The sequence below is a fragment of the Panicum hallii genome, chromosome 9 (genome assembly GCF_002211085.1).
Source record: "Panicum hallii strain FIL2 chromosome 9, PHallii_v3.1, whole genome shotgun sequence".
NCBI classification, from domain to species: Eukaryota; Viridiplantae; Streptophyta; class Magnoliopsida; order Poales; family Poaceae; genus Panicum; species Panicum hallii.
This window is the reverse complement of record NC_038050.1, coordinates 10,141,915-10,155,729: the sequence shown is the minus strand read 5'-3', so window position 1 is coordinate 10,155,729 and position 13,815 is coordinate 10,141,915. Positions and strand designations below refer to the sequence as shown.

The following is a 13,815-nucleotide window of genomic DNA, read 5'->3' as shown; positions in this document are numbered from 1 at the left end:
TTCACTCATGATTCCTAGTTTCTGTGACTTGACCAAATGTATGGTAATGAAGGAATATGCCGAAGCCAGTACATACAATATAAACGACACGCATTCACTCATCAGAGAGGTGTGCACACATATCACGTCAAATCAGTTTTTGCAGTCCATGCATCCCATCCATCGGTTTGGACCATGTCTCAGTGCCACGCTACACCCTTCAAAACGGCATACAAGAAAATTATTTTGGTGCCTGCTCCACCTCTCCACTGCACTCCACGCGTTTCATACTCTCTCTCTCTCTCTCTCATCACCATCTTGGCCCCTCTCTCTCTCTCATCACCATCGGCCAACCTCCCTAGCTGCTACATCCCTATAATTGTACCATAACATTACCAAACTTTGCTCCTCTCTCTAGCCATCTACTCCTCGCTCACACGCACAAACCCCGGCCCTATACAAGAACCATATGTCATATGCCACTCATGACCTAATCACCAAGATCCATTTCTCATCCAACAACAAGAACAGGCACGGCTCTATCCTCAATTCAGAAGTGCCACAGAAACCTGCAATGGCTGCTACTGCTGCTGCCACCGATCTCTCGCTCCACATCAGCCCTCCTCCGCCGCCCGACGCCGGGAGCAGTGGTGGCCGTGGCGAAGCGTGCCACGAAACAGCCGACGGGTCGTTCTTCGCCAAGCCGCCGAAGCTGTGTCTTGGACTTGAGACGGCAACGGCGGCACAGCAGGATGGCCAATGCGACGTCGTCCAGCAGCAGCGGCTGCACCAACCTAGCCAGATCCAGAGGTTCAAGAAAAGCTCGTCGTCAGCGGCGTTATCCGGAGGCACGACGAGATCTGGGAATGGCGGCGGTGGTGGGACGAAGAGGAGCTCCAGGGCGCCGAGGATGAGGTGGACGACGGCTCTTCATGCCCACTTCGTGCACGCCGTGGAGCTCCTCGGCGGCCATGAGAGTACGTTCAAGAACGTCGTCCTTGTTTCCATCTCTACGTCGTGTTCTTTTGGATTGTTCGTCAATTGATTGTGTCTCGTTTGGTTTGCGCTAGCTTGTCCTTAATCAACATGAGCTGATTGCCATATATAGATCATAAAGGGGATTTAAATTGCTCAAAACTTATTTGCATTGGGAATGTTATCGTTCTTCCATAGTTCCATCTCGATCTTCCCCTAGATGTTTAATTCCACTACCACTGCTTTGGAATCCTGGGTGAATCTGCTTCTCACTTGATTCATTGGTTTGACTATAGCGAAATTTTCAGGGCTTGACATGGAGTGTTTCATCATTTCTCTGAATTGTTCAGTGTTGTTGTACTCTTGTGAGTACAGTTTCATTTTGGTTTCAAACTAAGATCAGCTATGCCTTTGTTTCCAGGAGCAACACCAAAGTCAGTGTTGGAGCTGATGAACGTGAAGGATCTCACACTGGCTCATGTTAAGAGCCACCTGCAGGCAAGTTACTAGAATCTCGACTGTAGCTTCGGTACTTGCTAGCGTTTCCTCATGATTCAAGAACCGAACAAAAAGATAGCACTGTTTGACGATCTCTTGATCAGCCTCTCTCTCTCACCCTTTTCTCCTTGGCGCTGTTCGTAGCTGTCGCCAAGCAAGTACTTGTTGTCTCTTTCATCCAATTCATTTGACTAAAACATATATAATTAGCACGTTTCAAGAGTAAACCAAATGGCAGCACGAGGCCCAGTCTAGTCTTTCCCTGCTACTGTCTTTGCATGTTTTCTTATCGATCTGCTTGATGTTACTTGATGCAGATGTATCGAACAGTGAAGGGGACGACGGCAGACAGATCATGTGCTGCAGGTAAAACGTACATTGCCTACATACATGTCAGCTAGCTCTTGCATCGCTGCAGAAACATTTCTTTTCCTGAGTTGATGCTCTTCAGTAAGGTCATATCACATAATGGTAGCTGAATTATTGGCGTGGGGCGTGCCTGGTTAATTTCTCCAGTCAGTCCCATAAAGCTATAGTAGAACTGCCATTCTTAGAAAAAATTGTTGTAGCAGTACGTACACTGTCTTTGATCGAGCTACTACAGTATCTCTGCAAATACTTGCAAATGGCTCCATACGTTCATATAGACACATATCTGTATATTTAAGTGGTTTGACATGACATTTATAATCTGCTGCATGCAGGCCATGTCCAGATGAGAGATATGGGCTTTCTGCAGAGGGCTTGTGAAGTGAATGCCGCCTTTGAAGCGTTTAACCACAGTACTTCCAATACTAGGTTTGTATATATACATCATCTGCTCGATATAGCTGTGTGTTAGTATTGCGTATATAATTCGGTACAGCGCTGCCCTATATATTTATTCCATTGCATTGGTTATTTTAATTAACGCTATGAATTGAATATGCACCCTCTATTTTGTCCATTTGGATGAACAACTACACATTGGATACGTTTGACGCATGCTTTTTAATGTTTTATGCATAATGCATGAGCATGGTCTCCAATAGAGGTGCAAATTGGTGATCCTTTGGTGCACCTCCAATTCTTTTTAGTTCAAATATTTATACTACTTTCTAAAATAGGATCTCATTTTGAAGAAGCAGTACAAATATTTGAACTAAAGAGGATTGGAGATGCATCTAAGGATTACTAATTTACACCTCTAGTCTCCAACTTGGACTCCCATCAACTTTATGCTCACTTGTCTATATTTTGTATTTATTTTTTAAAAATGATATCTCCTGTCTTTCTTGCATTCACTGCTCAATGCACTCGACCTCTGCCTCACGACCATGTCATCCATCTATGACATTGTTAAGCCGCTATCAATCATAAGGAAAATCCATCTTTGAACCACTAGCGTTGCTGTCATACATCACCCTTCATGCACTACTCACCTTCCCTAGCTTCAGTTTTTGGCCCCACATGCACCTTTTTGTGTTTAGACTGTGTTCTTCTTCCAACTTTAACAAGTAAAAACTCCACATGCTGCAATAAAGGGTTTTTATGGGCTTTTACCTGCCACACACCCATAGAGAGCATTTGCTCGAAAAAAAATATACACCACACTTGTGGAATATCGAACTTTGAAAGACTTCCATATGCAATAATGGATGTGTGTATATATCGAGCTCCCATAATTAATTAATGTGCAATATTGTGTACTCTCAATTGCACCCCTACAGTGTGTGTTTTCTTAGTTTTCAGAAATCAGCAGGATGATACTTTTTGACCAAACTTTGCATCGTACGTTAAAATTAAGAAGTACAAAACCGTGAGGGTATCTTTCCTTTTTTTTCAATCAGAATTTGTTACAGCAATTTTCATATGGCTAAACAAATCTTTGGTCAAAATTATAACTACTGGTCATACACATTTGAAGGTGTCACTCTTTTTCTAACTAGAGGGAGCTGAACTACACCTTTAAGTCCCTTGTTTATGAGATGACTGATAGTGAAGCCCATAATTCTTTTTTCTGTCATATGTCTCGAAAGATCATATTACAGAAGTGATATTCATGCACATATTTCATTATATGGTTAAAATATCATGCTATAATAATAAAGATTGGCGCTTTTCGTCTATCAAACATAGAAGTCATAGTTCAAACTGTAGAATATATCCTAATAAGCATGTCTATTTTGTATGCAATATATAGTAGTTAAGACCAATTCACCTTATTTTTGTTAAATCCTAACTAGCAATGATTGTTCTCCAATCAGAAAAATGAGCGCCCTTTTGACCTTTCAAGCACAACTTTGCTCACGATTGCATTTCAACTATTTGCAAAACCTTATATGAGAAAATGTAATGCGAGGCAATTGCTTTTTTATTAATCTAGTTACATTTTACAGATAATTGATTGAAATATTCACAAAGATATTGTTAGCCAAATTTCAATAGTTTGATCACACATAAAGACATTAACCTTACTTTATTTTACTAGGTGTTACTATTAAAACCTATAATTTGATAAGCAGAAAACATTTGAAGTTTTTCAATATCTTATATTATATTTGTATGGGCGATCATTTATTAAAGAGTTGTCTAGTAAATTAGGCGGTTGTGGTGAGCAATATGTGCAATATGAATTAAGCCGAGGTTGGATGCCTAAATCACGAAAACTGAAACCTTCTCTTGTTTTGTCAAAATAAAACAAGAGACATGGCTAAAACACATAGTGTATGATGAGTATGCAGATTGGCGGGCAATACTTGAATTAAAAGACCCTCTATATCAACATTTACTCATTTAGAAGCTTTCATTCAATCCTTAATTCGTTGCCTGGAAAGCTTTCGCCCTTTATGAATACAGACTATGTACAGATTGATTCTTGAGGTCCACTTGACTCTATATTAAGAACTATTCTTTTATAATATCAATTTATATGAGCACTGAGGTTAAGATTTTTGTAAGTGTCCTAATAAGCCGTTACTTTGAGTTTTCTTTTGTTCAGTGGGCATGCACCTTGCCTGATATCCTCTCTCAAACCAAAAAAAAATGATGTTTTTTTCCCTTGCGAGACCGGCAATCAAGTTGACAGTTCTGCATGTCTGATGGACTCACGTCCTTGGCTGGTGATTCCAAACTCCCACGCATGCAAAAGATCTTGCTGAACCTGAACCCACCCTTGGCGTCATGCTCATGCATATGCCTGCGCAGTGCTCCAACTAATTGCTCGGATCCCTCTGCTGCGTGCACAGGGATGGAGCCATCCATCACACCCGCACACAGCGGCCGCCCAGGGGTAGGGCCGGCGGCCGTGCTGCAGAGAGTGCAGAGGGGGACAAGTCTTTAATTTAAACGCAAAGCAAATAAGTAATGCCTAGCGAGCTGAGTCAAGAGCGTTGTACTGCAGCCAGTAACCTCCATCACATTGGTTACTACTCCAGCTGCTACTGGCCAAGAAGATCATGATGGATGCCAAGACTTTCCTCTCCTAACTTGCAGCTGCAGCTCTCGTGTTGAGGTCCCAATACCTTATTACTAATGTGCAAGAGGCCGGCCGGCTAGGTCATAGTAGTCCAGGCCTTGTGATGATTCATTGATGGCGCGGCCATTCAGATCCATATCAATTGTCCCCCTGCGCCTTATCAGATCAGGGCCGGGTCATACTCATACATCGCGAGCCGGCGACGACGACGACGAGTGGTGGCGCGGAATCTTGGCAAGAAACAAGTAGAAGACGACAAGCTAGGGGCCGGTGCGCAGCGCAGGGCCGGCCGGCCAGGGACACGCCGCTCAGCCTCAGCTCATCTCCATGACTCCATCCATGTTGCCCTTGATCGGAAGAAAGCCTGCGTGCAGTACCATCATCCCCCAGCCCTAGCTGGCCAGCTTAAATACTGGTAGTGAGTGGCGAGCATGGACAAGCCAACTTGCCAGCATTACACACGCTCGACACTGCTGCGTTCCGGTCCAGCAGCGTCCTGTTGCTGCTTGTAATGGTGATGCTGAGTGCGGCCGCGGCATCTTGCCTCAGGGCTCGAGCGTGCGTGAGAGTTAGATGCCCAGACGGCCGGCAGACGACCCAGCATGCCATTGGCATGCACGCGGCTAGATCCTGCTGCTCTCTGGGCTCGACCTGGCCGTGCCTGCAGGTTGGAGTTAATTCCTCGTGTACTACCTAGCTAGGCGTCCGATCCTGCTGCGTGCATCTTTGTTCGTGTAATCTGATGGTTTTAACTGTTTTGCCGCTTGTCAGCGTATTCATTGTAGGAGTATGTGTCTCTTCTCTCTCTACCGTACCCCGGCCCAGTGAGTCACGAGACTTGATCTGATGATCTCCTTCGTTCTCTCCCCTCTGGCCTGGGTACGGTACAGCGTACGGCCTATAGGAGAGTAGCTACTACTAGTACGCGCCTGCGGCAAAACAGCTGCTTTTTCCACGGAAGCTGTCGACTGCCGTACACTGCCTACATCGTTACATCATGTATATATGGCGTCCGTACCTTGCCACGGGTACCATCAACTTTGTATTCTTGTACGGACCGTGCTATGACCGCGTGAAGTATTGATTGTCTAGGTTCCGATTAGGATTCAGATTAACGGATCAAGAAATCATTGCTTACTTTAGAAATATATAAATATATTATAAATACGGACGTAGACTGATCACTTTATTAGTTATTGAAGAAGGTTTGTATAATTAATTATTGACTAATTAGTTGCATGTATTTGTGAGAATAATCAAGCTCTGATTGAGTGTATATTTACTTCATATTTCTCATATACTGATCATTGCATGCAGGATGATGGCATCATCAGCAAGGTCGTCGCCGGCAGGGAAGCAGGAGTTCGCCTGGTGCCTGCGGGCGCCCTTGGCGCAGCAGCAAAGCGGGTTGCCGCTGCCGCTGCCGCTCCCCTGCCCCTACCTCATGTCTGCCCACCACAACCGCTACTTGCTCTCACAGGATCACCAGGTGATTACATACACATATCTCACTTAACCTACATACTATTAGCAGCTCGATTGCAATCCAATCTCTCAGCCCAGGCAGCATATATACAGGTACTGTTTCTCAATCGAAGTCTAGTTCCATGCAAATTAAACTCTATATTTTCATAAAAAAGTTAAACTCTACATACTACTGTGTGGTCCATGAGATCATATATGGGGATCATTGTTGCTGCCGATGACGAACGAATATCGCCATAATTCGGTGGTCCGCGATGCTTCCTGGATGTGTCCACAGCCCACCAGTCAAAGGATTTAGATCGGGGGATTGGAAACTAATTGCTAGCTGTACGGGCATAATGATGATTTTCTCTGCAATCTGGTCGATCTGGGAAGGGGGTTAATTAGGGGAGTAGTAATCGTATTCTCGATCAGTGCTGGGGACAAACTGCATATCTTCAATGGTTCTGGCTGGCAGTACTCTCTCTCTCTCACACACACACACACACAATTCCTCAGAGCTACTCACTCCAAGCAGAAAGCAGCTAGAAACCTCATCATATATACGACGCATGCATATGGCAGGATGTCTTAACTCGAGTTTGGCCCACGGCCAGTTGTTCTTGCTAGATTCATTCCGAAAAAAGGCACTTTAATTTCTCTAATATCCTCGAGTACATTTTCGATCTACAGGGATGGCGGAGAGGTGCGCAGCAAGACGTTGCTGCCTCGCGCGTCCTACGTCAGGACGACAACACTGCACGGCGTCTGCACGCAGGCCATGCCGACGCAGCCATCAGGAGATCATCGTGGAGCGCAGGCGTTGCGAGCCGCTGGTCATCGTCGTCGTCGACGGCCGGCACCGGAAGGAGCAGCGGCAGCAGCAGAGAGCAAGCATGCTGGATGATGAACAAGCAGCAGCAGCAGCAGCAGCAGCAGCAGGCGCCATCATCAAGGGTCGCGGCACCGAACCTGGAGATCAGCCTGGGGCGGCAGGGGTGGCAACATAGCCTGCAGGATCAGCAGCAGCGCAGCGGCGAAAGAGCTAACCCTTCTTAAGTGTTTGTGAAGTTAATAGCTAATTATTAAGTCTGTAATGATCGTTTAATCATCAGTTACTTGCATAATTTCGTCGAGGATGAGATGTGCAAGCAATTCATCGATCAATCGACATTAGCTAGCTAGAGAGATGTTTGGTACTGCCTTTCTTTTTATAGGGCTTTGCGCCTTTTGTCCTCCACTCGCTTCATCTTGTAGTACATGCATGTGATTTGAACCAACGTTCCTCCAATACAGAATGCCAGACGAGCCACCTTAAGGGAAAAAAAATCTTCATTATTCCAAAAATAAAGACATTTCGGAGATCCTTAACTAAACAAGAAAATGCGCGGTTTTAGTAACACTTTTAACCATTTGAATTAAAGTTATGTAAGGACACGGTTATGTAATCAAGTCTAGCATCACGATATTACCTCTAGCTGATCCAAATAGAGCTAGCTAGCTATTCCCAGCTAATAGACTGCAGAATACACTTGTTCATGGAACTAAAATTTACCCACCTGTAATAACACTTGCAATAATGTGGATTTGAATTGTCTAATGAAACGATTTATGTAATCGAGCCTAGCGGATTGAGCAGGCCGATCGATTGTGTATTTGCAATTTGCCAGAAATGCGTGTGTATGTTGGCAGAACGAAATATGAGGCCCAGTGAATATGGGCTCTAGGCTGCAACAACATAGTAATATGCAACTAAAATTTGTCATGAATCGTTATGGGCCACGGCCCACAGGGCCCAAGAGAAATTCACAGAAATAGTCGCGTCTCTTCTGTGTGTGTCTCACTGTCCGGTGCAGGCACTACTACTTCCGCGTCGGCTTGTGTACTTTTTTGTCTTTTAAGAAAGAGAATGCACCTGGATCTCAACGAAACTATATAGAAAAAAAAGATCTGCTTGGAACTTGGAATTTTGTACAACAACGAGATTAAACTTAATTTTACGGCCTAAGAAAATATTCCCCTTTTTCAATTCCGCTAATCCGTGGATCCGAGCACTGTCACGCGTTCCAATCCTCTTAGCCCGGGGACACCATCATTGAGACACCGAAGCTTTGCATTGGTCTCTTCATACATGTCAAATCTCTCTTGCATCCGTGTCCAATGTTCCCATTCGCCAAGCACCTATGCGAAGACTGCTGCACTGCGGCGTCTCTCGAGAGTCCCACTCCGGTGAGATCGCCAATACTGGAGCAGAGAGACAAGAGCTGAGACAGGTGTCCGCCTCATCTCATCTGCCCACCTTCACCGCGGCGAGGCGAGAGGTGGGACGTCCGCGTCCGGCGTGCAAGGCCCGGGCGGAGGCGGGGGAAACGTCGCCCGCGGCGACGGCGACGCGGCCGGTACGTGGCGTCCGCATCTGCGTGGAGAAGTTTTGCACAGATAGATAGGACGCCGCGCGGATGCCCATCACGTGTCCGCGTCGCGCACCCGCCCGGGTGGAAGCCGCGCGCGCGATAAGGCCTTGCCGGCCGGCAGCAGCGTTGCGGCGACCCACCACGCTTGGATCCGTCCGGCGCCGCGCCGCGCCGCGCGCTTTCCCCGGCGCGCCGTGCCGACCAGACTCCTCGCAAACGGGCGCGGTTTCTCCGCGGGTTGAGGGTAGCAGAGTAGAACACCCTCCATCTGGCCTGAACTGCTGAACAGGGGAAAGAAACGAACGAAATGGATCCGGGTGATGCCCGGACGGACCCACCGGATCGGGACACGGCGGGCCCGGACTTAGCCAAAAAAAAAAATCTTTTTTGATACTTCTCTTAGCAAAAGTTGGGACGTTGGCATCGACGCATCGTCTCTATCCAACTATCCGCAGTAGACTTGCTGAGTCTCCTCCGATCCCCTCGGCAGTATAAGATCGGCAGCGAGCGCTGCGCTCGCTCATCCAGTGTTCCAACAAGTGTCCAGCTGAGCCCATCCGATCCACGCTGCCAGTCATCGCAGCATCAGCTCGATCGTAGCTCCCTAGAGAGGAGAGGCCATGGCTACCTCCCCGTCGCCCAACCCCGTCGGCCTCTGGTTCTGCCAGATCTCCTCGGGCCTGCAGGGCAGGTGGTCCAACGGCCGAGCCGAGCCACGGCAGGGACCCAAGAACGGCGCCGGCGGCACAGAGGCGGTGAGGCAAGCCGGAGCAGCTGGCAAGGACGGCGGTCCGCCGAGGAGCAGAACGTGCCGCCGCGACGCGATGCCGGAGGCCACCGTCTACCTGCTGCTCGACCGGTTCACGCCCAGCTGAGAGCCGGGGACCGGTCGCTGGGACAGATCACGGTGGTGGCCACGTGACCCGGAAGTGTCCCATGCAAATTGGGCTCGCCGTGACTAGTTCCACCATGGTTCCTGATGATCCTGTACTGTACAGCTTTTTCCTTCTCTTGTACATACGGTTCCTGCGCGGTTCCATGCTTCCTTTTTCTGCACTCTATCTGTCCCCTTTTGTAACCCTGCAGCTTGATCTTGCGCATGAGGCCCTGCATCTTGATCTCGCACATGTGAAAAACAATAACAGGGCTCTGCATCTTGATCTTGCGCATGTGAACAAAATAACTAGGGGAGAAGAGGCTCCTCCGTGTAAACATGGTTTCTCCCTGTGTGTGTTTTCTTTTTCGCAACACAATACTCACATATTTCATATTTGAATTGCACGCACGCTCACCTCTCTGAATTTTCTTAATTAGACACAATTAAATCATGTTTGCTGGACTCTGCGAATCCGAACCAGGCATCGCATGGAGGAAATCGAGTACTGCACTAAGTGGTAACTATGTATTTTGCGATCAGTGCGAAACACATTTTGAATCAGTGAGTGTCACATTCGAAAGAGTTGGAGAAATATATGAGCAGTCAGTTACACGGATGTTGTCTCGGTCCAAGGAAAATCTTCAATCCAGTAAATATCAGCTGATCACATGAAACATATCATACCTTTAGCATATTTCTTTTATATATGAAGATTCTAGCTTAAGTTAGAACTACAATATGCTACATATAGCTCTGATGGTATACCTATTTGCAAAGCCAACTTTTCTAGAACCACGTTTGTTTGCCAAGAAGGGTCATCCAAGGCATGTTGGATCGAAATAATTAGAGCCAAGAACATGCACGAAGTTGATTTCCTATAAGCCGATATCGCCTTTGTAGCCTCTTCAAAGGTATTAAGAAACTCACAGATTGATTCGGATTTTATCCACTGTTGTTCTTTTGTGGAACTTTCAACATATTGATTTGCATAGCTATTGAGAATGATCTTGTGCTTGAGTGCTTCTCCAACCATTTTGAAGGTGAAATTCCAACGGTTAGATACATCATGAGCAATACCACATTTGTAGAAAGACCATTCACCATTGCAATTTCTTTAAAAGCTTGAATTCATGATAATAAAGAGTCAACATGCTTCAAGAGCTCTCGGATCTTCTTTCTCCCCTTATGAACAATTTTCATCCCATCCTGAACCAAGATATTCAGGTTATATATGGGCACAACATCTTATATGCAAATCTGCACCCTCAAGCATCAACTTGTGCTTGTGATTAACTACCAACTCCACACATGAGCTAATGGTGTTACTAGGATTATCCACTGGCACAGATGATGCAGAGGAGGCAATAGGGAAGGGGGACGAGGTACAACCAGATTCCTGGAAGGAAAGCTTCTTGAAGCGCTGGCGCAAGCCATAGCAACAATAAGACACGAGATGAGCCGTGAAGGAGAAGGGGAACGAAGGGGGATGACGCGTAGGAGAAGATGGGGGAGGGATGAGGCGCGCCAGGCATCTCAAATCATCACCAACCAAATCAATGAGGCCCGATCAAAAAATCAGCTAATTAAAACCGTTTCACATCAATCCATTAGTAGGGTTACAAAGGAGGATTGAAGACTTTAACCAATGGGAGTGGAGGGAAAACTAGAATTGATGACACCGAATGGATTGGATGCATTTTGAATAGCGTATAACGAACTGGCTCAAAATTGTTAAGATATTTTGTACAAAATGCCATCATAGTAAGGGAAAAATATCTCGACATAAGGTGTTTTTTTAATTGAAAAATCACTGGGACGGTTAGAACTTAAAGAAGTTGAAGGTGGAAAAGCAGATGGTCTATTGGGCCCTCGAGGAAGGCCGAAAGCTGAACTTGCTATTTATACAAAACCAAGACGGATCTGATGGCCCATCAGAGTGCAAAATTGTTTAGACGAAATCTCTAACAGCAGATCGCACAAAGAGATCGATCGAGCATACTGATTACTGCAGACTAAGCACTACAGAACACTGTCTGAAGCCCTGAACTGGCCCTCTTCAAATTATAGTTCCTCTCCGGCTTGCTGTGAATGTGATGGCACGTACGCAGGACATATAGATTTTTCAAACCCGTTGTGCGACTGCACCGGATTCAAACGCGTGGATGGTTCTGTCGAATCTAAATTCGATCGTCCTCGCATACGCTGATGAGCGGTGGATCAACTAAATAACACAAGAAGATTCATCGATACTGAGAACAACTCCAGCAGAGTCCCTACCTAGCCCTCTACTTATTCAGTTCCAGCGAGGTTTCTACTTAGGTCCCTGGACTAGGGAGACCCCTTCTTTTCTCTTCCAAGCCCCTTGTTCCACGGGTCTCTAGCGAGACCCCTACTTGATGGTTTCGGCCGTTCCTACCCGCGCTCATCCAGTCTTGCTCGCTCTGGAAGAGGAAACGGGAGGGAAGGAGATGGGAAAAGGGTGCAATGATCACCTCACAGTCGAATTGAGCTCGTCCGTCATCAAATTGAGCACCAGATCGAGCTCCGTGTCGCGGAATCGAGCTCATCCACCACTTGATTGAGCGACAGTGCCATCAAATCGAGGGCTGCTGCCGTCAAATCGGAGCGAGCAGGAGACAAGGGTGCGCCGGCAAGGTTGGGAGGGAGGTGGAGGCTGCTAGGGCGGAACCGAAGCCAGTTTCCGGAAGGGCACCGTGCTTGGGAGACTCTGCGAGGCATCCTGTGGAGAGAGAGATGCATGCTCGAGAGGGACGTGAGGCAGAGGGAGAGAACAGAGATACTTCGGGAGGGAGGGAGACAATCGAGGAAAATAAATGCATCAGAAATAAAACGAAAAGAAAAAGAAAAGAGAAAAACTAAAACCTGATACGTAGGTCCTACCCATCATAAAAAACTAGGTTAATTTAAGGGTAGAAATCATAGTCCAGAAAGTAGGAAGAATCTCTACTTGAAGAAATAGAGACCTCAAGTAGGAACTACTGTTGGAGTTGCTCTAATTCTATTAGAATTAGCTCCTTGATTAATTCCACTTTACCGTGGTTGCATCAAGATCACATTCTTAATCCGGCCAATGGGAGCAACTGAAATCGCGTAGGGAGGACAGAGTCGCCACTCGCCAGCTAAAATCAAACCTGCATCATCCACGGAGAATATGCGCCCCCACACGACCAAAAACAACACACGTACGGCACTGTACCGCAAGTCCGCAACAACCAGATCAGACGGTAACGCACGCGCAATGGAACACCGTACCCCGGCCGCGTCATTTCCGCACGTGTGTCCGGACGAATCGTTTGCGCCCAGTTCCTTCCTTTCTCCGATCCTGCCGACCGACACACTTCATGGCGCGAGGAGACATGGGCGGAGGAGCTGCTCGGCTAGGTCGGAATCCATCACCAAATTAAGCTCCTCTCTGCCGAGATCTTTTGATTTCCCTACCAAAAAGATCATTCTGTCAGTGGCGGCAGCCATGATCGAGACGTGCTCCCAACCGCCGGCGATTCATTCATAGCCTTTTCCGAGGACCGTAAAACTTCTAGTAGTAAGTACACGCGCGGTACGCGCTCCGATTCCAGTCCTAAGAAGGCTAATCCCCGTCCGATTGCGCCGTGTCTCCATCTGAAGATTATATTATATATACACTAGATATAATATGTGCGGTTAGCAGCACAAGCTGTTATTCTTATCGCCGTCGCCGTCGTCGCTGTCCCGCATCTAGCTGGCTCCGGTGCGACGCCGGCCGGCCGCGAAGCCGGGTCTCCGCTATTCACTCGCCGGGCTGCATGGGTGGTTGGAGGTGGTTGGAGTTGGCTGGAAATCCTCGGCGCCGGGCAGGGGCGCGCGACGAGCATGGAACCGATCGATGATGCTTCGCGCTAGCCCTTTCCCGGGGCCTCCGCCCCCCGTCGCCGTCGTCAGTAATCCTTTCCCGTCGCTCTCGGTCCCATGGTTGTTAAGACCCCGGCGATCCCGCTCTAGAAGGGGAGGAGGCAACGGAGAAGGATCGACGACGTGGTGCGGCGAGATTAGCAGCGTGGCTCGTCGTTAAATATAGGCCGCCTTGTCTTCACGCACATATGTGCATACGTCGAGACCTTTTGGCCTGTCTCTGCGTGCGTGTCCTCCTCTGC

At 47.2% G+C, this 13,815-nt stretch overlaps 1 protein-coding gene across 1 annotated transcript; it reads left to right on the top strand.

The window, feature by feature from the left end:
• The first annotated feature begins 371 nt into the window (after positions 1-371).
• Positions 372-7,609, top strand: LOC112876113. The gene is made up of 6 exons (XM_025940157.1): positions 372-956; positions 1,376-1,452; positions 1,770-1,818; positions 2,157-2,250; positions 6,227-6,398; positions 7,067-7,609. The coding sequence occupies exons 1-6, from the start codon at positions 449-451 to the stop codon at positions 7,430-7,432; spliced, it is 1,266 nt and encodes a 421-aa protein (XP_025795942.1). The 5' UTR covers positions 372-448; the 3' UTR covers positions 7,433-7,609.
• Positions 7,610-13,815: the final 6,206 nt, after the last annotated feature.